Here is a 27,986-nt window from a genome sequence, read left to right as displayed (position 1 = left end):
TGTAATTGATATATAAACAGGTTGTAATTGATATAAAACAGGTTGTAATTGATATTTCTAATTGATATAAAACAGGTTGTAATTGATATTGGTGGTAAAACAGGTTGTAATTGATATTGGTGGTAAAACAGGTTGTAATGATATTGGTGGTAGAACAGGTTGTAATTGATATAAAACAGGTTGTAATTTATATTGATATAGAACAGGTTGTAATTGATATTGGTGGTAAAACAGGTTGTAATTGATATTGGTAGAACAGGTTGTAATTGATATAAAAGGTTGTAATTGATATTGGTGGTAGAACAGGTTGTAATTGATATAAAACAGGTTGTAATTGATATTGATATAGAAGAGGTTGTAATTGATATGGATATATAACAGGTTGTAGTTGATATTGGTGGTAAAACAGGTTGTAGTTGATGTTGGTGGTAGAACAGGTTGTAATTTATATTGGTGGTAAAACGGATTGTATTTGATATAAAACAGGTTGTAATTGATATTGATATATAACAGGTTGTAATTGATATTGGTGGTAGAACAGGTTGTAATTGATATAAAACAGGTTGTAATTGATATTGATATATAACAGGTTGTAATTGATATTGATATAAAACAGGTTGTAATTGATATTGGTGGTAAAACAGGTTGTAATTGATATTGATATAAAACAGGTTGTAATTGATATTGGTGGTAAAACAGGTTGTAATTGATTTTGGTGGTAGAACATGTTGTAATTGATATTGGTGGTAAAACAGGGTGTAATTGATATAAAACAGGTTGTAATTGATATTGGTGGTAAAACATGGTGTAATTGATATAAAACAGGTTATAATTGATTTTGGTGGTAGAACAGGGTGTAATTTATATAAAACAGGTTGTAATTGATTTTGGTGGTAGAACAGGTTGTAATTGATATTGATATATAACAGGTTGTAGTTGATATTGGTGGTAGAACAGGTTGTAATTGATATAAAACAGGTTGTAATTGATATTGATATAAAACAGGTTGTAATTGATATTGATATATAACAGGTTGTGATTGATATTGGTGGTAGAACAGGTTGTAATTGATATTGATATAAAACAGGTTGTAATTGATATTGGTGGTAAAACAGGTTGTAATTGATATTGATGGTAGAACAGGTTGTAATTGATATAAAACAGGTTGTAATTGATATATAACAGGTTGTAATTGATATAAAACAGGTTGTAATTGATATTGGTGGTAGAACAGGTTGTAATTGATATAAAACAGGTTGTAATTGATATAAAACAGGTTGTAATTGATATTGGTGGTAAAACAGGTTGTAGTTGATATTGATATATAACAGGTTGTAATTGATATTGATGGTAAAACAGGTTGTAATTGATATTGGTGGTAGAACAGGTTGTAATTGATATTGATGGTAGAACAGGTTGTAAATATAAAACAGGTTGTAATTTATATAAAACAGATATATTGGTGGTAGAACAGGTTGTAATTGATATTGGTGGTAAAACAGGTTGTAATTGATATTGGTGGTAGAACAGGTTGTAATTGATATTGATGGTAAAACAGGGTATAATTGATATAAAACAGGTTGTAATTGATATTGATGGTAAAACAGGTTGTAATTGATATTGATGGTAAAACAGGGTGTAATTGATATAAAACAGGTTGTAGTTGATATTGATATAAAACAGGTTGTAATTGATATTGGTGGTAGAACAGGTTGTAATTGATGTTGATGGTAATTGATATAAAACAGGTTGTATTTCATATTGGTATATAACAGGTTGTAATTTATATAAAACAGGTTGTAATTGATATTGGTATATAACAGGTGGTATTTCATATTGGTATATAATATATATATATATATTGGTGTCTATATAAATAATGAGAGTAAAAAGTGTCCAATATTAAATCATCACAATAAGTTCTAGCCACATTCTATTTTACAGACAAAATGTTTTTAACAGTTGCATGGGTTTATTTATTCAAATCCCTTCTGTTGAAAACCAAATGCTGGACTAGAAGCATGGGGGAATTATGTCTAGATTTTTCTGTCCAGTGGAGATGAGTTTATAAATTGCCCGGCTGGGCTGTGGGACAGTGGAGATGAGTTTATAAATTGCCTGGCTCGGCTGTGGGACAGTGGAGATGAGTTTATAAATTGCCTGGCTGGGCTGTGGGACAGTGGAGGTTAGTTTATAAATTGCCTGGCTGGGCTGTGGGACAGTGGAGATGAGTTTATGGAGGTTAGTTTATAAATGCCTGGCAGGGCCTTGGGACAGTGGAGGTTAGTTTATAAATTGCCTGGCTAGGCTGTGGGACAGTGGATGTGTAGGGGTAATTAAAATGGAACTGTTAACAGGCATTTCCCATTAATTATCTTGAATAACTAAAGCAATCAACCAATCAGCATCCAGGATTCAGATTTGCTATTTTATAATGAGCGATCTAGTCTGGATTAAACCTCAATTTTAGAGTTTTATCACGTGGAGCTTTAATTTAGATCTCTCTCTTTAACCAAATACTCTGTTTGTCTTTGGCAGGAGAGAGACCAGTCTGTCACTCTGACAGCGGGAAGAGTCCTTCAGGGGAACCAGACCCAGAGACGCCCAAACCAGCGAGACGACATCACTGGTCCCAGTGTAAAAAGAGTTTTAAGTGGTTATGGAAGCTGAAAAGTCATGATAGAACAGACACAGGAGGGAAGACTTCACAATGTTCCCAGTGTGGAAAGAGTTTTACCCGGTTAGGGAACCTGAAAAGGCATGAGAGAATACACACAGGAGAGAAACCTTTCCAATGTGCCCAATGTGGAAAGAGTTTTACCCGGTTAGGGAGCCTGAAAGAACATAAAATAATACACACAGGAGAGAAGCCTTTCCAATGCTCCCGGTGTGGAAAGGGCTTTAGGTGGTTAGGGAACCTGAAAAAGCATGAGAGAACACACACGGGAGAGAAACCGTTCCAATGCTCCCAGTGTGGAAAGAGTTTTCCACATTTAGGGAGCTTGAAGGAGCATGAAAGGACACACACAGGGGAGACATCTTACCATTGCTCCCTGTGTGGAAAGGATTTTACCAAGCTAAGGAACCTAATAAAACATACAGAATTACACACAGGAGAGAAGCCTTTCCAATGCTCCCAGTGTGGGAAGGGTTTTACACGGCTAGGGAACCTGAAGGATCACAAAAGAGTACACACAGGAGAGAAACCTTACCAATGTTCCCAGTGTGGAAAGAGTTTTACACGGTTACGGAGCCTGAACGAACATAAATTAATACACACAGGAGAGAAGCGTTTCCAATGTTCTCAGTGTGGAAAGGGTTTTACCCTGTTAGGGAGCCTGAAAAAGCACGAGAGAACACACACAGGAGAAAAGCCGTTCCAATGCTCCCATTGTGGAAAGAATTTTACACAATTGGGGAGCTTGAAGGTGCATGAAAGGGCACACACAGGGGAGACATCTTACCATTGCTCTCTGTGTGGAAAGAATTTTACCAAGTTAGGCAACCTAAAAAAACATAAACAATTACACACAGGAGAGAAACCTTTCCAATGCTCCCAGTGTGGGAAGGGTTTTACACGACTAGGGAACCTGAAGGATCATAAAAGAGTACACACAGGAGAGAAGCCGTTCCAATGTTCGCAGTGCGGAAAGAATTTTACATGGTTAGGAAACCTGAAAAAGCACGAGAGAACACACACAGGAGAGAAACCGTTCCAATGCTCCAAGTGTGGAAATAGTTTTAAAAGGTTAGGGAGCCTGAAGGAGCACGAAAGGACACACACATGGGAGACAGCTTACCATTGCTCCCTGTGTGGAAAGAATTTTACCAAGTTAGGGAACCTAAACAAACATGAAAAATTACACACAGGAAAGAAGACTTTCCAATGCACCCAGTGTGGGAAGAGTTTTACACGATTAGGTAATCTGAAGGACCATAAAAGAACACACACAAGAGAGAAACCTTTCCAATGTTCCCAGTGTGGGAAGGGTTTTACCCAGATAGGGAACCTGAAAAGGCATGAGAAAATACACACAGGAGAGAAGTCTTTCCATTGTCCGCAGTGTGGAAAGGATTTTACCCAGTTAGTGAACCTGAAAAGGCACGAGAGAACACACACAGTTTTAACAACGACCCCAGCAGTTGGAAACAGTTCGAAGAACAGAACAGAAAACCGCGTGAGAACAAAAAAAATGAAGAAACAGAAACCGAACCGGGAAAGAAAGTGATCAGTTTTGAAACAGAACCTTTATTTTAAAAGTAAAGTATTAATAACGTTATTTTACAGTAACTGTCCAGTGAAACTCTTCTTTAAAAAGTTAATATTCTGTTAACTCATCGACATAATGTTGAGTCATGCTATACTCATATTTGTGGCCAAAGCATAAATTGACACTTCAAAAACACTCAAACTTGTATCTCAAACAGACTGTTTAAAAAAAAATGATTTCCTCATAGAACACGTTACCTCCCTGCGGAGGATGAGCTGGCCAATCTGTTGTTGGGGTACGACCCACACTATTCTGTTGTTGGGATGCGATCCACACCATTCTGTTGTTGGGATGCGATCCACACCATTCTGTTGTTGGGGTACGACCCACACTATTCTGTTGTTGGGATGCGATCCACACCATTCTGTTGTTGGGATGCGATCCACACCATTCTGTTGTTGGGATGCGATCCACACCAGTCTGTTGTTGGGGTACGACCCACACTATTCTGTTGTTGGGGTACGACCCACACTATTCTGTTGTTGGGGTACGCCCCACACCATTCTGTTGTTGGGGTACGACCCACACCATTCTGTTGTTGGGGTACGCCCACACCATTCTGTTGTTGGGGTACGACCCACACTACGCCCACACCATTCTGTTGTTGGGGTACGCCCACACCATTCTGTTGTTGGGGTACGACCCACACTATTCTGTTGTTGGGATACGCCCCACACCATTCTGTTGTTGGGGTACGACCCACACCATTCTGTTGTTGGGATATTCTGTTGTTGGGGTACGCCCACACCATTCTGTTGTTGGGGCCCACACTATTCTGTTGTTGGGGTGCGCCCACACCATTCTGTTGTTGGGATACGCCCACACCATTCTGTTGTTGGGATACGCCCCACACCATTCTGTTGTTGGGGTATGCCCACACCATTCTGTTGTTGGGGTACGACCCACACCATTCTGTTGTTGGGATACGCCCCACACCATTCTGTTGTTGGGATACGCCCCACACCATTCTGTTGTTGGGATACGCCCACACCATTCTGTTGTTGGGGTACGCCCACACCATTATTCTGTTGTTGGGGTACGCCCACACTATTCTGTTGTTGGGGTACGCCCCACAGCATTCTGTTGTTGGGATACGCCCACACTATTCTGTTGTTGGGGTACGCCCCACACCATTCTGTTGTTGGGGTACCCACACCATTCTGTTGTTGGGGTACGACCCACACCATTCTGTTGTTGGGATACGCCCCACACCATTCTGTTGTTGGGATACGCCCACACCATTCTGTTGTTGGGGTACGCCCACACCATTCTGTTGTTGGGGTACGCCCACACTATTCTGTTGTTGGGGTACGCCCACACCATTCTGTTGTTGGGGTACGCCCACACCATTCTGTTGTTGGGATACGCCCCACACCATTCTGTTGTTGGGATACGCCCACACTATTCTGTTGTTGGTGTACGCCCCACACCATTCTGTTGTTGGGGTACGCCCACACCATTCTGTTGTTGGGATACGCCCACACCATTCTGTTGTTGGGGTACGCCCACACCATTCTGTTGTTGGGGTACGCCACACCATTCTGTTGTTGGGGTACGACCCACACCATTCTGTTGTTGGGATACGCCCATACCATTCTGTTGTTGGGGTGCGCCCATACCATTCCAACACAGAAAATATGCTTTTAACATATTTATTAAAGAAAAGATTGGAAGGAAAGTATTTCACTCATATTATATGTAATTTTAAGTCATATTTCATAGAAATCTGGAAACACTGGGAACTTACTTTAATTAATTTCCAAGCAGTTACAGGGCCTCTCGAGTGGCGCAGCGGTCGAAGGCATCGCAGTGCGAGCTGTGCGCCTAGAGATCCTGGTTCTAGTCCAGGCTCTGTCTCAGTGGTAGCTGTGTCACTAGAGATCCTGGTTCTAGTCCAGGTTCTGTCTCAGTGGTAGCTATGTCACTAGAGATCCTGGTTCTAGTCCAGGCTCTGTCTCAGTGCTAGCTGTGTCACTAGAGATCCTGGTTCTAGTCCAGGCTCTGTCTCAGTGGTAGCTGTGTCACTAGAGATCCTGGTTCTAGTCCAGGTTCTGTCTCAGTGGTAGCTATGTCACTAGAGATCCTGGTTCTAGTCCAGGCTCTGTCTCAGTGCTAGCTGTGTCACTAGAGATCCTGGTTCTAGTCCAGGTTCTGTCTCAGTGCTAGCTGTGTCACTAGAGATCCTGGTTCTAGTCCAGACTCTGTCTCAGTGCTAGCTGTGTCACTAGAGATCCTGGTTCTAGTCCAGGTTCTGTCTCAGTGCTAGCTGTGTCACTAGAGATCCCGGTTCTAGTCCAGGTTCTGTCTCAGTGCTAGCTGTGTCACTAGAGATCCTGGTTCTAGTCCAGGCTCTCATTCGTTCGGGAGACCAATGAGGCGGTGCACAATTGGCCCAGCATCGTCCGGGTTAGGGTAGGGTTTGGTCCAGCATCGTCCGGGTTAGAGGAGGGTTTGGCCCAGCATCGTCCGGGTTAGGGGAGGGTTAGGGGAGGGTTTGGCCCAGCATCGTCCGGGTTAGAGGAGGGTTTGGCCCAGCATCGTCCGGGTTAGGGGAGGGTTAGGGGAGGGTTTGGCCCAGCATCGTCCGGGTTAGGGGAGGGTTTGGCCCAGCATCATCTGATTTAGGGGAGGGTTTGGCCCAGCATCGTCCAGGTTAGGGGAGGGTGTGGCCGGCAGGGATGTTGTTGTCCCATTGTGAACTAGCGACTCCTGTGGCGGGCCGGGCACAATGCACGCTGACACGGTCGCCAGGTGTACGGTGTTTCCTCCGGGACATTGGTGCAGCTGGCTTCCGGGTTAAGTGGGCATTGTGTCAAGAAGCAGTACGGCTTGGCTGGGTTGTGATTCGGAGGACGCTCGGCTCTCGACCTTTGCCTCTCCCGAGTCTGTACTGGAGTTGCAGCGATGGGACAAGACTGTAACTACCAATTGGATACAATGAAATTATGGAGATTTTTTATATTTTTTTTTAAAAACAGAATAAAATAAAAAATATAGTTTTTAAAGCCAACAAAGGACAAAGCCCTAATTCTCACTCAGAACTCTCCCAGCTGAAAATGTTTTCCATTGTGTTTTGAGTACCTGTCCCTCCCTCCCACAGAAGCATCATAGCTGTAGCCCCGCCCCCTCAGAAGCATCATAGCTGTAGCCCCTCTCCCTCAGAAGCATCATAGCTGTAGCCCCTCCCCCCCAGAGGCATAAACTACTGTACTGACGTTTTCAAGTTTGATTCAGAAGATAAGAGAGATTTTTAATTAGAGAAGAAGGGATTCACTTTTTCAATGATACTATAGTTATCACGTTTCACATTGGATTTATTAACTACAGAAAGGTAAGATGTGTTTTTAATGCTGGTGTCACTCTGAACACACACTGAAGTTCAACGTTCCTCCATAGAAGCCTCCTCCTCCGTAGGTATAATTCTGTGGGTCTAATTCAGATAATGATACGCTATAACAAGATGCCCAGCTCTTCAAGACAAGCCTGCTCCTCCCTCTCTCGCTCTCTCCGTCCACAAAATGTATGTGGCTCCTTGCGCTCTACACTTGTCTGTCCAACACGCATGTAAATAACTAGCTTGCCCGCTCCCATAGCAAGCTGCTCTGTACACACTGATTGGTGTGGAATGAAAGGAGTTCTGGTTCTAGAATTTTGGTTCCAACCCCTGGGGTGTATTCATTACGAAACGGGGGGGGACTTATCAGAATTTGTCCGATAGAAAACGGGATGGACTTATCAGAATTTGTCCAATAGAAAATCCGCCCAAAATTGCAAAAATGTTCCCGAATCAGCGAATGTTTTACTCAGTTAGGGAACCTGAAAACACATGAGAGGGAACACACAGGGGGGAAAACCTTTCCAATGTTCCCAGTGTGGAAAGCGTTTTACCCAGTTAGGGAATCTGAAAACACATGAGAGGGAACACACAGGGGAAGATAAGACCTTCCACATTTTCCAGGACACCTACAATAAGATCATAAGGGGGGCTGTGTTCTGACATGTGTTTGACTGAGAATTTGTGTTTTTGATGATGTTGCATGAAATCATGTTTGTATGAAATATTACCACAAAAAAAAAATAGGCCTACTTGAGTTTTTTTTCTCTCGAGACGAGACATTTTAAAACGTGTATTTTATTTTGATTATGGATTTGGATTCATTGAATATAACTATGAACCCTTTAGATGTTAAAGATTTGATTTGGAAAGTTGTAGATTTTATTAAATTAGATTTGAATGAATGTGTATTTCTTGTTTCTAACCTTGAAAAAAACTTGTCAATTTAGTCGTTTTGTTTCATTTAATTAATTTGTGTTGTCGTGTTTGTGACTATCATTAAATGCTTATTTATCAAATCAGTTCTCTGTGTGTACTTACTGATTTAAACTAATCATGTAAACTTTAATTAACTAGGAAGTCGAGGCACCACGGGAAGATTTTGTTTATAGAATGTCAATTTCCCGAATATAACTCTTCAGATATTTTTAGATATTATCAAAAACAGTCGCGTATGAATTAATTCTTATTATTACCTCATCAGTTCTCATTACTGAACGTCGCAAACTTGGATATCTGCACGAAACCCTAGCCTAAATCATGAATCAGCGATATACAAATTGGCTTAATTATTTATTTACCAACTAACTAAATAATCACACAGAATGACATAACAGACAAACAAGTGTATATTTGGATTACTACATGATACAAAGAAAAAGTCCCTAGTGGATAAAGCCGATATGACGGCTTGGTAGACAAAGGAAAGGGGTGGGGACTGAGAAAGAGCGGGAAAGACCACATGGATTCACTACACACAGAGGATAATTGTACTCATGGACATGCTAATACTTTGAGGCCGCTCATTCTGAAAGAAATTGTTTGATGTACATATTTACGCTTTTATGTCGTTGTTGTCTCTCCGTTGTAAGCACTTGATCGCCCTGTAGAGTTCATCAGAGTCTCTGGTTAACTTTCCCAGAAGTCACAATGTCTTTCGTGGTTGTCGGCGGTTAGAATGGGTACTTCAGAGTACCATTCAGAAATGTTCTCATACGATAGATGCTTCGACGGTTGTCGGTATTCTCGTTCTAGGTTCACGTCATTTCTAGCTTCAGACTAGTAATGTGTTTTGTCTAGAATTAGCTCCTTCTGTAGTTTTTTTAATTTATTTTTATTTGGCCTTTACTAGGCAAGTCAGTTGAGAACAAATTCCTATTTTCAATGACGGCCTAGGAACAGTGGGTTAACTGCCTGTTCAGGGGCAGAACGGCAGATTTGTACCTTGTCAGCTCGGGGGATTTGAACTTGCAACCTTCCGGTTACTAGTCCAACGCTCTAACTGCCCCTAGCCTAGTGATCGATAGTCTCAGTGATCGATAGTGATTGATAGTCTCGGACCCACATTCTCAAAATTAGAAATATTGTTTAATCCTTCAATCTTGGGAAATAGAAGTCAGGTTTATTCCCCCTCTCTTTCTGCATGACCAGGGGGAGAGAGTCTCTGCCAGAAATTTATGACCATAAAACTTGTGGTGGGAGAGAGAGAATGAGAGGGGGAGCCACGAAAAAAAAACAAAGGACCACTTTGTGACCCCCCCCCAGAATGAGAGAGTGGTGGGGAGCCACGATATACACCCCCAAAGGACCACGTCGTGACCCCCCCCCCCCAGAATGAGAGAGCGGTGGGGAGCCACGATATACACCCCCAAAGGACCACGTCGTGACAGTGTACTCGTCTTCAGACTAAAGGTGTATGAAAATGTGATGACGTTGTTCTGATAACATTGATAAGTGTTGTTGACATGAAGAAGATTCACTTGCTGCCTCATCGATCTTCCCAAATGTATTAATCCACCATGTCAGAGGAAGAAAACACAGTTGCTGATTGTAAAAAAGCATTTGATTTAATGCAACATTTTTTATTTTTGTCTGAATAAAAATCAAATGTGGAAGGCCGCTAGTACACGTTCATTATATACACTGAATTTACAAAACATTATCAACACCTGCTCTTTCCATGACACAGCCCACCTACACAAGCTACTTTATATTCGTAAAATATTCCAATCAGATTCCACCATACCCATTAGTATACCGTGTATTCAGAAAGTATTCAGACCCCTTGACTTTTTCCCAGATTTTGTTAGATCACAGCTAACAGCTATTCAATCTGTTTTCCCCTCATCAATCTATACACAATACCCTATAATGACATCACAATACCCCATAATGACAAAGCAAAAACAGGTTTTGTATAAAAATAATCCAATATCACATTTACAAAGTACACAGACCTTTACTCAGTACTTTGTTTAAGCACCTTTGGCAGCGATTACAGCCTTGAGTCTTCATGGGTATGAGGCTTCAAGCTTGGCACACCTGTATTTGGGGAGTTTCTCCAATTCTCTGCAGATCCCATTCTTCTCTGAAGAGTGGCTGGGCCACTCAAGGACATTCAGAGACCTGTCCCGATTCACAATAAACCCCAGGAAGAGGAGCTGCTGCCTTGGCAGGAACTAATGGAGATCCATAATAAACCCCAGGAAGAGTAGCTGCTGCCTTGACAGGAACTAATGGGGATCCATAATAAACCCCAGGAAGAGTAGCTGCTGCCTTGACAGGAACTAATGGGGATCCATAACAAACCCCAGGAAGAGTAGCTGCTGCCTTGACAGGAACTAATGGGGATCCATAATAAACCCCAGGAAGAGTAGCTGCTGCCTTGACAGGAACTAATGGGGATCCATAATAAACCCCAGGAAGAGTAGCTGCTGCCTGGGAAGGAACTAATGGAGATCCATAATAAACCCCAGGAAGAGTAGCTCCTGCCTTGACAGGAACTAATGGAGATCCATAATAAACCCCAGGAAGAGTAGCTGCTGCCTTGACAGGAACTAATGGAGATCCATAATAAATCCCAGGAAGAGTAGCTGCTGCCTTGGCAGGAACTAATGGGTATCCATAATAAACCCCAGGAAGAGTAGCTGCTGCCTGGGAAGGAACTAATGGGTATCCATAATAAACCCCAGGAAGAGTAGCTGCTGCCTGGGAAGGAACTAATGGGTATCCATAATAAACCCCAGGAAGAGTAGCTGCTGCCTGGGAAGGAACTAATGGGTATCCATAATAAACCCCAGGAAGAGTAGCTGCTGCCTTGGCAGGAACTAATGGGGATCCATAATAAACCCCAGGAAGAGTAGCTGCTGCCTGGGAAGGAACTAATGGGTATCCATAATAAACCCCAGGAAGAGTAGCTGCTGAGGAGGGAAAACAATGCTCTAACCACCAGGCGACCTGTCGCCATGTCTGTGTCCTTCTCTGCTGCTGGATTCTGACTTGACTCTCAACCCACCATTGGCGTGTGTTGCCAAGGAGCTCTATGTGCAACCCCATCTCTTAGCGTTTGTATTACATTAAAACAAAAAATGTTTTCCATACAATATATATCAAAAGTATTTTAATTATTTAATTTTTGACAGTCATTTTTTCTCCTCATCTTTATCAAGGGTGTCAATAACTGTCGGTGTTCATTTTGATCATATCTATGTATCTATGTATTATATCTGAACTAATCAATCAACACTTGTTGCTCTTTGTACCTGTTGATATAATATTCATATTTAATGGAGAGGGAAAAACGATTCCCTAAACTGCTTTATAATATTATAATTCAATGAAGAAGAAAAATATTTTTCCCTCCTCAACTGCGTTTCCTCCCTCCAGACAGCAGATGGCGATAAGTGTCTTTCAGGCGATGTTTCTACTGTGACGTATAATCTAGTGGACGGAAAGCTTCTTCAACAACTGCAGCCACCTCGGTAGCTCGCCAGACAACAAAGTCGGAACATTCAAGTTCTTTAGACAATTTCCTGGTTTAATTTGCAACTATGTTTTAAACATACTTCTGTGTGAAAGAACTAGTTATCCCATTTAATTTCGTATTGACGTTGTTGCTGTTAGCTGTCTGGTTAAGTTAACACTAGTCTAGTTGCTAATGCTAATGAGCTAACATCCCCGACCATGAGTTTACTAAGCTACACTGAGAATTGCTTGACGGAGAAAGGAAATCTCATGGAAGAGGAGATTGTTACCGTCAAGAAAGAAGTAGAAGGTGAGGCTGTTACAGTGAAAGAAGAAGGGGAAGAGGCTTTCAGCGTGAAAGAGGAGGAGGATGTTACAGTGAAGGAAGAGGAAGATACAGTTTTTGTAATGAAGGAGGAGGATGGGGAGATGACGGTCACAGTGAAAGAGGAGGAAGACGTTTTTGGAGTGAAGGTGGAAGAGGAGGGGGAGATTACTGTCACATTAGAGGAGGACGAAGAAGAAGAACAGAAGAATGGAGAACTGATTAACACCAGTAAGTACAGTGAGTACTATCTTATAAAACAGGGACATTGATCTGATTAACACCAGTAAATACAGTGAGTACTATCTTATAAAACAGGGACATTGATCTGATTAACACCAGTGAATACAGTGAATACTATCTTATAAAACAGGGACATTGATCTGATTAACACCAGTAAGGACAAACTCTGCAGTGAAATAATGTGTGGTTTTAAAAGACAATTCTACACTTGACTATGTTGTTCTGTAGGTATTGCTATTCGTCCTCCAGTGATTCTACACTTGACTATGTTGTTCTGTAGGTATCGTCCTCCAGTGATTCTACACTTGACTATGTTGTTCTGTAGGTATTAGTGTTATACGTCCTCCAGTGATTCTACACTTGACTATGTTGTTCTGTAGGTATTTTTGTTATCTTCCATGAACAACTATGTTGTTCAGGTATTAGTGTTATGTGATTCTACACCTATGTTGTTCTGTAGGTATCTCCTCCAGTGGTTCTACACTACTATGTTGTTCTGTAGGTAGTGTTATAAACAGTGGTTCTACACTTGACTATGTTGTTCTGTAGGTACTAGTGTTATACGTCCTCCAGTGATTCTACACTTGACTATGTTGTTCTGTAGGTATTGTTATTCGTCCTCCAGTGATTCTACACTTGACTATGTTGTTCTGTAGGTAGTGTTATACATCCTCCAGTGATTCTACACTTGACTATGTTGTTCTGTAGGTATTAGTGTTATACGTCCTCCAGTGATTCTACACTTGACTATGTTGTTCTGTAGGTATTAGTGTTATACGTCCTCCAGTGATTCTACACTTGACTATGTTGTTCTGTAGGTATTAGTGTTATACGTCCTCCAGTGATTCTACACTTGACTATGTTGTTCTGTAGGTAGTGTTATACTCCTCCAGTGATTCTACACTTGACTATGTTGTCTGTAGGTTTTAGTGTTATTCGTCCTCCAGTGATTCTACACTTGACTATGTTGTTCTGTAGGTATTAGTGTTATACGTCCTCCAGTGATTCTACACTTGACTATGTTGTTCTGTAGGTATAGTGTTATTCGTCCTCCAGTGATTCTACACTTGACTATGTTGTTCTGTAGGTATTAGTGTTATACGTCCTCCAGTGATTCTACACTTGACTATGTTGTTCTGTAGGTACTAGTGTTATTCGTCCTCCAGTGATTCTACACTTGACTATGTTGTTCTGTAGGTATTAGTGTTATACGTCCTCCAGTGATTCTACACTTGACTATGTTGTTCTGTAGGTAGTGTTATTCGTCCTCCAGTGATTCTACACTTGACTATGTTGTTCTGTAGGTATCGTCCTCCAGTGATTCTACACTTGACTATGTTGTTCTGTAGGTATTGTTATACGTCCTCCAGTGATTCTACACTTGACTATGTTGTTCTGTAGGTATTAGTGTTATACGTCCTCCAGTGATTCTACACTTGACTATGTTGTTCTGTAGGTATTGTTATTCGTCCTCCAGTGATTCTACACTTGACTATGTTGTTCTGTAGGTAGTGTTATACATCCTCCAGTGATTCTACACTTGACTATGTTGTTCTGTAGGTATTAGTGTTATACGGTGATTCTACACTTGACTATGTTGTTCTGTAGGTATTAGTGTGATACGTTATACGTCCTCCAGTGATTCTACACTTGACTATGTTGTTCTGTAGGTAGTGTTATACGTCCTCCAGTGATTCTACACTTGACTATGTTGTTCTGTAGGTATTAGTGTTATACGTCCTCCAGTGATTCTACACTTGACTATGTTGTTCTGTAGGTATTAGTGTTATACGTCCTCCAGTGATTCTACACTTGACTATGTTGTTCTGTTGTTCTGTAGGTACTGTAGTGTTATTCGTCCTCCAGTGATTCTACACTTGACTATGTTGTTCTGTAGGTATTAGTGTTATACGTCCTCCAGTGATTCTACACTTGACTATGTTGTTCTGTAGGTACTAGTGTTATTCGTCCTCCAGTGATTCTACACTTGACTATGTTGTTCTGTAGGTATTAGTGTTATACGTCCTCCAGTGATTCTACACTTGACTATGTTGTTCTGTAGGTAGTGTTATTCGTCCTCCAGTGATTCTACACTTGACTATGTTGTTCTGTAGGTATCGTCCTCCAGTGATTCTACACTTGACTATGTTGTTCTGTAGGTATTGTTATACGTCCTCCAGTGATTCTACACTTGACTATGTTGTTCTGTAGGTATTAGTGTTATACGTCCTCCAGTTATTCTACACTTGACTATGTTGTTCTGTAGGTATTGTTATTCGTCCTCCAGTGATTCTACACTTGACTATGTTGTTCTGTAGGTATTGTTATTCATCCTCCAGTGATTCTACACTTGACTATGTTGTTCTGTAGGTAGTGTTATTCGTCCTCCAGTGATTCTACACTTGACTATGTTGTTCTGTAGGTATTAGTGTTATACGTCCTCCAGTGATTCTACACTTGACTATGTTGTTCTGTAGGTATTTTTGTTATACGTCCTCCAGTGATTCTACACTTGACTATGTTGTTCTGTAGGTATTAGTGTTATACGTCCTCCAGTGATTCTACACGTGACTATGTTGTTCTGTAGGTAGTGTTATACGTCCTCCAGTGATTCTACACTTGACTATGTTGTCCTGTAGGTATTAGTGTTATACGTCCTCCAGTGATTCTACACTTGACTATGTTGTTCTGTAGGTTTTAGTGTTATACGTCCTCCAGTTATTCTACACTTGACTATGTTGTTCTGTAGGTAGTGTTATACGTCCTCCAGTGATTCTACACGTGACTATGTTGTTCTGTAGGTATTGTTATTTGTCCTCCAGTGATTCTACACTTGACTATGTTGTTCTGTAGGTATTAGTGTTATACGTCCTCCAGTGATTCTACACTTGACTATGTTGTTCTGTAGGTAGTGTTATACGTCCTCCAGTGATTCTACACTTGACTATGTTGTTCTGTAGGTATTGTTATTCATCCTCCAGTGATTCTACACTTGACTATGTTGTTCTGTAGGTAGTGTTATACGTCCTCCAGTGATTCTACACTTGACTATGTTGTTCTGTAGGTATTAGTGTTATACGTCCTCCAGTGATTCTACACTTGACTATGTTGTTCTGTAGGTATCGTCCTCCAGTGATTCTACACTTGACTATGTTGTTCTGTAGGTAGTGTTATACGTCCTCCAGTGATTCTACACTTGACTATGTTGTTCTGTAGGTAGTGTTATACATCCTCCAGTGATTCTACACTTGACTATGTTGTTCTGTAGGTATCGTCCTCCAGTGATTCTACACTTGACTATGTTGTTCTGTAGGTAGTGTTATTCGTCCTCCAGTGATTCTACACTTGACTATGTTGTTCTGTAGGTATTAGTGTTATACGTCCTCCAGTGATTCTACACTTGACTATGTTGTTCTGTAGGTATTTTTGTTATACGTCCTCCAGTGATTCTACACTTGACTATGTTGTCCTGTAGGTATTAGTGTTATACGTCCTCCAGTGATTCTACACTTGACTATGTTGTTCTGTAGGTTTTAGTGTTATACGTCCTCCAGTTATTCTACACTTGACTATGTTGTTCTGTAGGTAGTGTTATACGTCCTCCAGTGATTCTACACTTGACTATGTTGTTCTGTAGGTATTGTTATTTGTCCTCCAGTGATTCTACACTTGACTATGTTGTTCTGTAGGTATTAGTGTTATACGTCCTCCAGTGATTCTACACTTGACTATGTTGTTCTGTAGGTAGTGTTATACGTCCTCCAGTGATTCTACACTTGACTATGTTGTTCTGTAGGTATTGTTATTCATCCTCCAGTGATTCTACACTTGACTATGTTGTTCTGTAGGTAGTGTTATACGTCCTCCAGTGATTCTACACTTGACTATGTTGTTCTGTAGGTATTAGTGTTATACGTCCTCCAGTGATTCTACACTTGACTATGTTGTTCTGTAGGTATCGTCCTCCAGTGATTCTACACTTGACTATGTTGTTCTGTAGGTAGTGTTATACGTCCTCCAGTGATTCTACACTTGACTATGTTGTTCTGTAGGTAGTGTTATACATCCTCCAGTGATTCTACACTTGACTATGTTGTTCTGTAGGTATCGTCCTCCAGTGATTCTACACTTGACTATGTTGTTCTGTAGGTAGTGTTATACGTCCTCCAGTGATTCTACACTTGACTATGTTGTTCTGTAGGTAGTGTTATACGTCCTCCAGTGATTCTACACTTGACTATGTTGTTCTGTAGGTAGTGTTATACATCCTCCAGTGATTCTACACTTGACTATGTTGTTCTGTAGGTATCGTCCTCCAGTGATTCTACACTTGACTATGTTGTTCTGTAGGTAGTGTTATTCGTCCTCCAGTGATTCTACACTTGACTATGTTGTTCTGTAGGTATTAGTGTTATTCGTCCTCCAGTGATTTTTTTGTTCTAACTTTTCCTGTTGAAAAGCTTTATATATATTATATATAATATATAAATGTAAATACAGTAAACACACAAAAGGGTAAACAAATAAAAAAATGTTTTGAGCAAAATTAGTTTAAAACACTTAAAGTAGTTGGTCTGATGAGAAATAGTGATGTCATTCTTCATTTGCTTGAGGAACAAATAGAGGAACTTGTGTTATGTCACGACTTACCTGGACCACCTGTTGAGAAGTGTCATGTCATGACTTACCTGGACCACCTGTTGAGATGTGTCATGTCATTACTTACCTGGACCACCTGTTGAGAAGTGTCATGTCATGACATACCTGGACCACCTGTTGAGATGTTTCACGACTTACCTGGACCACCTGTTGAGATGTCATAACTTACCTGGACCACCTGTTGAGATGTCACGACTTACCTGGACCACCTGTTGAGATGTGTCATGACTTACCTGGACCACCTGTTGAGATGTCATTACTTACCTGGACCACCTGTTGAGATGTGTCATGTCACGACTTACCTGGACCACCTGTTGAGATGTGTCATGTCATGACTTACCTGGACCACCTGTTGAGATGTGTCATGACTTACCTGGACTACCTGTTGAGATGTGTCATTACTTACCTGGACCACCTGTTGAGATGTCATGACTTACCTGGACCACCTGTTGAGATGTCATGACTTACCTGGACCACCTGTTGAGATGTCATGACTTACCTGGACCACCTGTTGAGATGTCATGACTTACCTGGACCACCTGTTGAGATGTGTCATGACTTACTTGGACCACCTGTTGAGATGTGTCACGACTTACCTGGACCACCTGTTGAGATGTGTCATGTCATTACTTACCTGGACAACCTGTTGAGAAGTGTCATGTCATGACATACCTGGACCACCTGTTGAGATGTTTCACGACTTACCTGGACCACCTGTTGAGATGTCATGACTTACCTGGACCACCTGTTGAGATGTCACGACTTACCTGGACCACCTGTTGAGATGTGTCATGACTTACCTGGACCACCTGTTGAGATGTGTCATGACTTACCTGGACCACCTGTTGAGATGTCATGACTTACCTGGACCACCTGTTGAGATGTCATTACTTACCTGGACCACCTGTTGAGATGTGTCATGTCACGACTTACCTGGACCACCTGTTGAGATGTGTCATGACTTACCTGGACCACCTGTTGAGATGTGTCATGACTTACCTGGACCACCTGTTGAGATGTGTCATGACATACCTGGACCACCTGTTGAGATGTCATTACTTACCTGGACCACCTGTTGAGATGTGTCATGTCACGACTTACCTGGACCACCTGTTGAGATGTGTCATGACTTACCTGGACTACCTGTTGAGATGTGTCATTACTTACCTGGACCACCTGTTGAGATGTCATGACTTACCTGGACCACCTGTTGAGATGTCATGACTTACCTGGACCACCTGTTGAGATGTCATGACTTACCTGGACCACCTGTTGAGATGTCATGACTTACCTGGACCACCTGTTGAGATGTCATGACTTACCTGGACCACCTGTTGAGATGTGTCATGTCACGACTTACCTGGACCAGCTGTTGAGATGTCATGACTTACCTGGACCACCTGTTGAGATGTGCCTTGTGTTCAGTAAATCAGGTGTTAAAGGAGACTACCGCTATAAAGCTTCCATGAGTTTGATCCACCAACAAAATGTTAATGGATTAAATGCTTCCCAATAAATATTTTCACAACATTTTTAAGGGCGATTCCATGTAAAAGTCCAACTGATATAAAGTTAGTCATTTTCAAATGAAACCACATGCATCGTTATCCTCTAAGATCTTAAGATCGTCATAGATCTATATGTTGGAGTTCTGGAAAGTTTAAATAGGACATTGCATAAAAATCTTATATTTGTCTAAATTAAACTGGTAAACCTTTTTATATACATACATATATACCTGCCAAAAGTTTGGACACACCTGTTAATTGAAATGCATTCCAGGTGACTACCATCATGAAGCTGGTTGAGAGAATGCCAAGTGTGCAACGCTGTCATCAGGACAAAGGGGTGGCTATATGCAGAATCTCAAATATAAAATATATTTTGATTTGTTTATTAACACTTGTTTTGGTTACTATATAATTCCATATGTGTTATTTCATAGTTTTGATGTCTTCACTATTTTTCTACAATGTAGAAAATAGTAAAAAATAAAGAAAAACCTTTAATGAGTAGGTGTTCTAAAACGGTTGACCGGTAGTGTATATACAAAAAAATATATAAATTCAAATGCCTCACAAAGAAGCTCACCTATTGGTAGATGGGTTTAACAACAACAACAAGAAGCTCACCTATTGGTAGATGGGTTTAACAACAACAACAAGAAGCTCACCTATTGGTACATGGGTTCAACAACACCAACAAGAAGCTCACCTATTGGTAGATGGGTTTAACAACAACAAGAAGAAGCAGACATTTAAAATCCCTTTGAGCATGGTGAAGTTATTAATTACACTTTAGATCAGGACTGGGCGATATGGTCAAAATGTTCTATCATGGTATTTTAACATAAATTGACGGTATTTGACTGTATTGAAAATGTTTTTTTAATAATAAAAGTTTTACATTTGCTTTATGAGTAGTGAGTGATATTAGGGTGGCAGCACATATATTCTAAGTGATTTCAATTAGTTTTTCTCCATTCTGATTGGTTTATACTGTTCAATTCAACTTCAACCCCCCCAAAAAGTCATCATGTTAAACAATTCCTGCATTTGAGGTCATTTCCACACCCCCACGTAGGGCTGCTTGATATGGGCTAGAAATCTGGGCCTTATTTTTTACCAAATCTTGTAATTTGACTTGCGATTTAGAGCAAAACACTTGGTATAACTGTTGGAATCATGGGACTAGAATGTCTATTCTAATTATACAGTTAGAATATAATACTGGGCACTTTGAATACGTTGCCATAACAACAAATGAAAATGCCAGGGAGGTTGTGACAGAGTAGGAACTAATGTGTTGATAGGTGTTTCCTAGGGGGACCCTATAATCTTTGGCAACATTGAATGTTTTCGCTTCTTCGTGTAGTTTATTGTTGCTTTGCGTTGTACCTCTTTTAATTTAGAAGACACTGTTGCAAGAACAACATGCTGATTTTAGGTCAACACCATCACTTCCTTATCATTTGCACTCGCTGTATATAGACTTTTTGTTTTCTTTTGTTTTTACTGTATTATTGAATGTATGTTTTGTTTATTCCATGTGTATCTCTGTGTTGTTGTTTGTGGTCTCTACTGCTTTGCTTTATCTTGGCCAGGTCGCAGTTGTAAATGAGAACTTGTTAAGAACTAAGTTAAGCCTACCTGGTTAAACTACCATTATGACATCATGACCACCTGGTTAAACTACCATTATGACATCATGACCACCTGGTTAAACTACCATTATGACATCATGACCACCTGGTTAAACTACCATTATGACATCATGACCACCTGGTTAAACTACCATTATGACATCATGACCACCTGGTTAAACTACCATTATGACATCATGACCACCTGGTTAAACTACCATTATGACATCATGACCACCTGGTTAAATAAAGGTGAACTAAATAACATTACGCTTGCTCTTACTCTGTACATTTATTAGCTAAGTTAGCGATTAGCATTAGCGGCTAACAATATTGAGGAACAACACTGTTGATAACAACCATAAGTTAGCGATTAGCATTAGCGGCTAACAAGATTGAGGACCAACCTGCTAATAAAAGACAAACTAGCTGTTTGCAGATGCAAGAAACACAAGCTAATAGTGTAATTGTATCAAATGCTAGTAGATTTATATTTAAGAAGCAAAGTGACAACTGCATGGTTGTTATCAACAGTGTTGCATTGACGATGCAGACTGAACATCCAAATGCGCTCCTGTGACAGAGGTCCGTGCTTCAATATCGGTATTTCGCAAAAAACTGTATACCACCCAACCCTACTTTAGATGTATCAATACACCCAGTCACTACAAAGATAAAGGCGTCCTACCTAACTCAGTTGCCATAGAGGAAGGAAACTGCTCAGGGATTTCACCATGAAGCCAATGGTGGCTTTAAAACTAAGTTGAATGGCTGTGATCGGAGCTAGAGTATCTACGCTCAAGCTGGGCAAAGTTTATGTCCACGTGTAGCCTTCATCTGTAGGGATGTTAGTACACTTAACAAGAAATATAAATGCAACATGTAAAGTGTTGGTCCCATGTTTCAGGAGCTGAAATAAAATATTTCAGAAATGTTCCATATGCACTTAATGCCTATTTCTCTCTAATTTTGTGCACAAATGTGTTTCCATCCCTGTTAGTGAACATATCTCCTTTGCCAAGATAATCCCATCCATCTGACAGGTGTGGCATGTCGAAAAAGCTGATTAAACATCATGATCATTACATGGGTGCACCTTGTGCTGGGGGACAATAAAAGACCACTGATATGTACAGTTTTGTCACACAACACAATGCCACAGATGTCTCATGTTTTGAGGGAGCGTGCAGGAATGTCCACCAGAGCCGTTGCTAGAGAATTGAATGTTCATTTCTCTACCATAAGCCGCCTCCAATGTCGTTTTGGAGAATTTGGCAGTACATCCAACCGGCCTCATAACTGCCGACCACGTGTGACCAGCCCAGGACCAGCTTCTTCATTTAAGACCAGCCACCCGGACAGCTGATGAAACTGTGGGTTTGCACAACTGAAGATTTTCTGTACAAACTGTCAGAAACCGTCTCAGGGATGCTCATCTGCATGCTCGTCCCCACCGGGGTCTTGACCTGATATTTCTCTGTCAAATCAGTTAGCTGACAGCAGCTGGCTAGCATATCTTTGTGATAGAGAGGATACCCAGCTGCAGCTATCACCAAGCTATGCTAGCTAGCTGCTGTCAGCTAACTGATTTGACAGAGAAATATCAGCTAGAGCAGATAGCCAGCTGCAGCTATCACCAAGCTATGCTAGCTAGCTGCTGTCAGCTAACTGATTTGACAGAGAAATATCAGCTAGAGCAGATAGCCAGCTGCAGCTATCACCAAGCTATGCTAGCTAGCTGCTGTCAGCTGGCTGATTTGACAGGGAAATATTAACTAGAGAGGATAGCCAGCTGCAGCTATCACCAAGCTATTCTAGCTAGCTGCTGTCAGCTTGGCTAAACACAAGGTCTAGCCTTTAGCCTACACATAGAACTGAATTAGAGATGGTGAGTCAGTGAGAAGGGGAGAAGTCCTCAACTTCAAAACGTTATTCTCTTCAGCAAAACTAGCTTACCTCATTTTACTCACTACTAGACTAGAAGAATGGGGTAATAATGTCTAGATGCTTTTTTCCACGGGAGATTAGTTTATAATTTGCTTGGCAGGGCTGTGGGACAGTGGAGATTAGTTTATAAATTACCTGGCTGGGCTGTGGGACATTGGAGATGAGTTTATAAATTGCCTGGCTGGGCTGTGTGACAGTGGAGATGAGTTTATAAATTTCCTGGCTGGGCTGTGGGACAGTGGAGGTTAGTTTATAAATTACCTGGCTGGGCTGTGGGACAGTGGAGATTAGTTTATGAATTTCCTGGCAGGGCTGTGGGACAGTGGAGATGAGTTTATAAATTGCCTGGCTGGGCTGTGGGACAGTGGAGATGAGTTTATAAATTGCCTGGCAGGGCTGTGGGACAGTGGAGATTAGTTTATAAATTGCCTGGCTGGGGTGTGGGACAGTGGAGATTAGTTTATAAATTGCCTGGCAGGGCCTTGGGACAGTGGTTGTATAGGGATAATTAAAATATAATTGTTAACAGGCATTACCCAGGGATCATCATGAATAACTAACGGCTATTAACCAATCAGTATCCACGATCCAAATGTACTGTTTTATAATGAGGGATCTAGTCTCTAGATTAAACCTCATAGGAAGAAAGTTTTTATCATGAGGAGATTTCATTCAGGTCTCTCAGTTTAACCAAATACTCTTTGTTTTTGGCAGGAAAGAGACCAGCCTCTCACTCTGACAGACGGATGAGGCCTTCAGGGGAACCAGACCCAGAGACTCCCAAACCAGCGAGACGACATCACTGCTCCCTGTGTAATATGAGTTTTAAGTGGTCATGGAAGCTGAAAGAGCATAAAAGGACACACGTAGGAGAAAAGCCATTCCAATGCTCCCAGTGTGGAAAGAGTTTTACTTTGTTAGGGAGCCTGAACAAACATAAGAGAATACACACAGGAGAAAAGCCTTATCACTGCTCCCAATGTGGAAATAGTTTTATGTGGTTAGGGAGCCTGAACAAACATAAGCGAATACACTCGGGAGAGAAGCCTTTCTCCTGTTCCCATTGTGGAAAGAATTTTAGGTTGTTAGATACCCTGAAGGAGCACGAGAGGACACACACAGGGGAAAAACCTTACCATTGCTCCCAGTGTGGAAATAGTTTTTCCCAGTTAGGGAACCTAAACAAACACAAACAAATACACTCTGGAGAGAAGCCGTACCCCTGTTCCCATTGTGGAAAGAATTTTAGGTTGTTAGATAATCTGAAAGAGCATGAGAGAACACACACAGGGGAGAAACCTTACCAATGCTCCCAGTGTGGAAAGGATTTTTCCCAGTTAGGGAACCTAAAAAAGCATGAGATAATCCACTCTAGAGATAAGCCTTACCACTGCGCCCATTGTGAAAAGAGATTTACCCAGTTAGGGAGCCTGAACAAACATAAGAGAATACACTCTGGAGAGAAGCCTTACCCCTGTTCCCATTGTGGAAAGAATTTTAGGTTATTAGATAATCTGAAGGAGCATGAGAGGACACACACAGGGGAGAAACCTTACCATTGCGCCCAGTGTGGAAAGGATTTTACCAAGTTAGGGAACCTAAAAGAGCATGAGAGGACACACACAGGGGAGAAGCCTTATCACTGCTCCCATTGTGGAAAGAGTTTTATCCAGCTAGGGAACCTGAATAAACATAAGAGAATACACTCTGGAGAGAAGCCTTACCCCTGTTCCCAGTGTGGAAAGAGTTTTACCCAGTTGGGGAACTTAAACAAACATAAGAGAATACACTCAGAGAAACCTTAACATTGTTCCAAGTTAGGGAGCTTGAAAAGGCATGAGAACATAAACACAGTTTGGATAGAGTTTGGATAGAGTGGGTCCTTCTGTAGCTCAGTTGGTAGAGCATGGCGCTTGTAACGCCAGGGTAGTGGGTTCGATTCCCGGGACCACCCATACGTAGAATGTATGAACACATGACTGTAAGTCGCTTTGGATAAAAGCGTCTGCTAAATGGCATATTATTATTATTATTATATTAGAGTCTTAGTTTGGGAACCTAATTGTGGAAAGACATTTTCCCGGACAGAGAATCTGAAATCACATGAGTGCATAGACTAGGCTAGTGTTCTGACTAATGTTTTTGAGTGTTGTTTTTATCAACCCCCCCCCAAAAAAAAATAGTCCTACTTTAGTTTTTTCCTCTTGAGACATGATTACAATTACACTAAAGTTACAATTTAAAATGTGTATTTTATTTTGATTTGGGATTGATTGAATAGAAATATGAACCCTCAGATGTTAATGATATGATTTGGAAAGTTGTCAAATGAGACTGCAATACTGCCATCTGTAGGATGATAATGGTCTGCAATACTGCCATCTGTAGGATGATAATGGGACTGCAATACTGCCATCTGTAGGATGATAATGGGACTGCAATACTGCCATCTGTAGGATGATAATGGGACTGCAATACTGCCATTTGTTGGATGATAATGGGACTGCAATACTGCCATCTGTTGGATGATAATGGGACTGCAATACTGCCATCTGTAGGATGATAATGGGACTGCAATACTGCCATCTGTAGGATGATAATGGGACTGCAATACTGCCATCTGTTGGATGATAATGGGACTGCAATACTGCCATCTGTAGGATGATAATGGGACTGCAATACTGCCATCTGTTGGATGATAATGGGACTGCAATACTGCCATCTGTAGGATGATAATGGGACTGCAATACTGCCATCTGTAGGATGATAATGGGACTGCAATACTGCCATCTGTAGGATGATAATGGGACTGCAATACTGCCATCTGTTGGATGATAATGGGACTGCAATACTGCCATCTGTTGGATGATAATGGGACTGCAATACTGCCATCTGTAGGATGATAATGGTACTGCAATACTGCCATCTGTTGGATGATAATGGGACTGCAATACTGCCATCTGTTGGATGATAATGAGAGTTAAACCTGTAAACATATTCTAAACATTGGGTTTTAGGCTGGGTTTCTGTACAGCATTTTGAGATATCAGCTGATGTAAGAATATATTTATAAATAAATACATTTGATTTGATTTGGTTCTTTCCACATTATGGATATTAAGGCCATATCAACGTTGTCGGTCCTACATTTAGGTGTTCCCGTATTATAGTCTATTCAATATGGATATTAGGCAAAAGCACTGTGTTTGTGTTTAAGGCTGAAGAAAGAGGTAGATTCCTTATTCAATTCACTCTTCAGTAAATTTAGGATTTTAATTTCCTGATCAGCATTTTGTGTGCCGGAGAACCTGTTTTTGAAAATGGAAACGGTTGCTTATGTTTGTATTTCTTAATTCTAAACCTTCATGAATTTAGTATTTTGGTTTCAGTGAGTTCATTTGTGCACCGGGGCTCTATTCAGTCTGTACAGCTGAAGTGTTACATTGAGTTCATTTGTGCACCGGGGCTCTATTCAGTCTGTACAGCTGAAGTGTTACATTGAGTTCATTTGTGCACCGGGTCTCTATTCAGTCTGTACAGCTGAAGCGTTACATTGAGTTCATTTGTGCACCGGGGCTCTATTCAGCCTGTACAGCTGAAGTGTTACATTGAGTTCATTTGTGCACCGGGGCTCTATTCAGTCTGTACAGCTGAAGTGTTACATTGAGTTAATTTGTGCACCAGGGCTCTATTCAGTCTGTACAGCTGAAGTGTTACATTGAGTTCATTTGTGCACCGGGTCTCTATTCAGTCTGTACAGCTGAAGCGTTACATTGAGTTCATTTGTGCACCGGGGCTCTATTCAGTCTGTACAGCTGAAGTGTTACATTGAGTTCATTTGTGCACCGGGTCTCTATTCAGTCTGTACAGCTGAAGTGTTACATTGGGTTCATTTGTGCACCGGGTCTCTATTCAGTCTGTACAGCTGAAGCGTTACATTGAGTTCATTTGTGCACCGGGGCTCTATTCAGTCTGTACAGCTGAAGTGTTACATTGAGTTCATTTGTGCACCGGGTCTCTATTCAGTCTGTACAGCTGAAGCGTTACATTGAGTTCATTTGTGCCCCGGGGCTCTATTCAGCCTGTACAGCTGAAGCGTTACATTGAGTTCATTTGTGCACCGGGGCTCTATTCAGTCTGTACAGCTGAAGTGTTACATTGAGTTCATTTGTGCACCGGGTCTCTATTCAGTCTGTACAGCTGAAGCTCCTTTACATTTCATTTGTGCACCGGGGCTCTATTCAGTCTGTACAGCTGAACGTTACATTGAGTTCATTTGTGCACCGGGGCTCTATTCAGCCTGTACAGCTGAAGTGTTACATTGAGTTCATTTGTGCACCGGGGCTCTATTCAGTCTGTACAGCTGAAGTGTTACATTGAGTTCATTTGTGCACCGGGGCTCTATTCAGTCTGTACAGCTGAAGTGTTACATTGAGTTCATTTGTGCACCGGGTCTCTATTCAGTCTGTACAGCTGAAGCGTTACAGGTTCCGCTATGAAAAATCTAAAAGGTCATTTCGGATTTAGCCGACACACGTGCAGAGGTCAGGGTTCAGGGTTTACCTTGAATGCATCTCCTTTACATTTCAATCACACTGTAAAGATGAACTTGGGCGTAGTGGATTCAATAGAGCCCTTAGTCTTCAAGCTAAAGTTGTATGAAAATGTGATAACGTAGTTCTGATAACGATGATAAGTTGCTGACAACAAAAAAAACATTTCCTAGCTACTTCATGAATGTTTCCCAACGGTATTATTAAAACATTTCCCAGCTACTTCATGAATGTTTCCCATCGGTATTATTAAAACATTTCCCAGCTACTTCATGAGTGTTTCCCATCGATATTATTAAAACATTTCCTAGCTACTTCATGAATGTTCCCATCGATATTATTAAAATATTTCCTAGCTACTTCATGAATGTTTCCCATTGGTATTATTAAAACATTTCCTAGCTACTTCATGAATGTTCCCATCGATATTATTAAAACATTTCCTAGCTACTTCATGAATGTTCCCATCGATATTATTAAAACATTTCCTAGCTACTTCATGAATGTTTTCCATCAGTATTATTAAAACATTTCCAAGCTACTTCATCAATGTTCCCATCAGTAGTATTAAAACATTTCCCTGCTACTTCATGAATGTTCCCATCGGTATTATTAAAACATTTCCCAGCTACTTCATGAATGTTTCCCATTGGTATTATTAAAACATTTCCTAGCTACTTCATGAATGTTCTCATCGATATTATTAAAACATTTCCTAGCTACTTCATGAATGTTCCCATCGATATTATTAAAACATTTCCCAGCTACTTCATGAATGTTCCCATCGATATTATTAAAACATTTCCCAGCAACTTCATGAATGTTTCCCATTGGTATTATTAAAACATTTCCCAGCTACTTCATGAATGTTCCCATCGATATTATTAAAACATTTCCCAGCTACTTCATGAATGTTCCCATCGATATTATTAAAACATTTCCTAGCTACTTCATGAATGTTCCCATCGATATTATTAAAACATTTCCTAGCTACTTCATGAATGTTCCCATCAGTGTTATTCCGCCGGAAAAGTCTGGAAAAAAACAC

General features: G+C 40.9%; 2 protein-coding genes across 2 annotated transcripts; both read left to right on the top strand.

The window, feature by feature from the left end:
* Positions 1-2,538: 2,538 nt before the first annotated feature.
* On the top strand, positions 2,539-4,594 carry LOC124022848 (gastrula zinc finger protein XlCGF57.1-like; the record flags this gene model as incomplete). The annotated part of the gene is made up of 1 exon (XM_046337535.1): positions 2,539-4,594. A coding segment is annotated over one exon (1,691 nt), but the record flags the coding sequence as incomplete, so codon positions are not given.
* A 7,467-nt stretch (positions 4,595-12,061) lies between these two features.
* LOC124022850 (zinc finger protein 501-like) lies at positions 12,062-26,560 on the top strand. The gene is made up of 2 exons (XM_046337537.1): positions 12,062-12,625; positions 23,100-26,560. Exons 1-2 carry the CDS (start codon positions 12,289-12,291, stop codon positions 24,188-24,190), a joined length of 1,428 nt encoding a protein of 475 aa, XP_046193493.1. The 5' UTR covers positions 12,062-12,288; the 3' UTR covers positions 24,191-26,560.
* Positions 26,561-27,986: the final 1,426 nt, after the last annotated feature.

Source organism: Oncorhynchus gorbuscha, unplaced genomic scaffold, assembly GCF_021184085.1.
Source record: "Oncorhynchus gorbuscha isolate QuinsamMale2020 ecotype Even-year unplaced genomic scaffold, OgorEven_v1.0 Un_scaffold_1454, whole genome shotgun sequence".
In the NCBI taxonomy this organism is placed as follows: domain Eukaryota; kingdom Metazoa; phylum Chordata; class Actinopteri; order Salmoniformes; family Salmonidae; genus Oncorhynchus; species Oncorhynchus gorbuscha.
The sequence above is the reverse complement of the archived record's forward strand: the minus strand, read 5'-3'. Positions and strand labels throughout refer to the sequence as shown.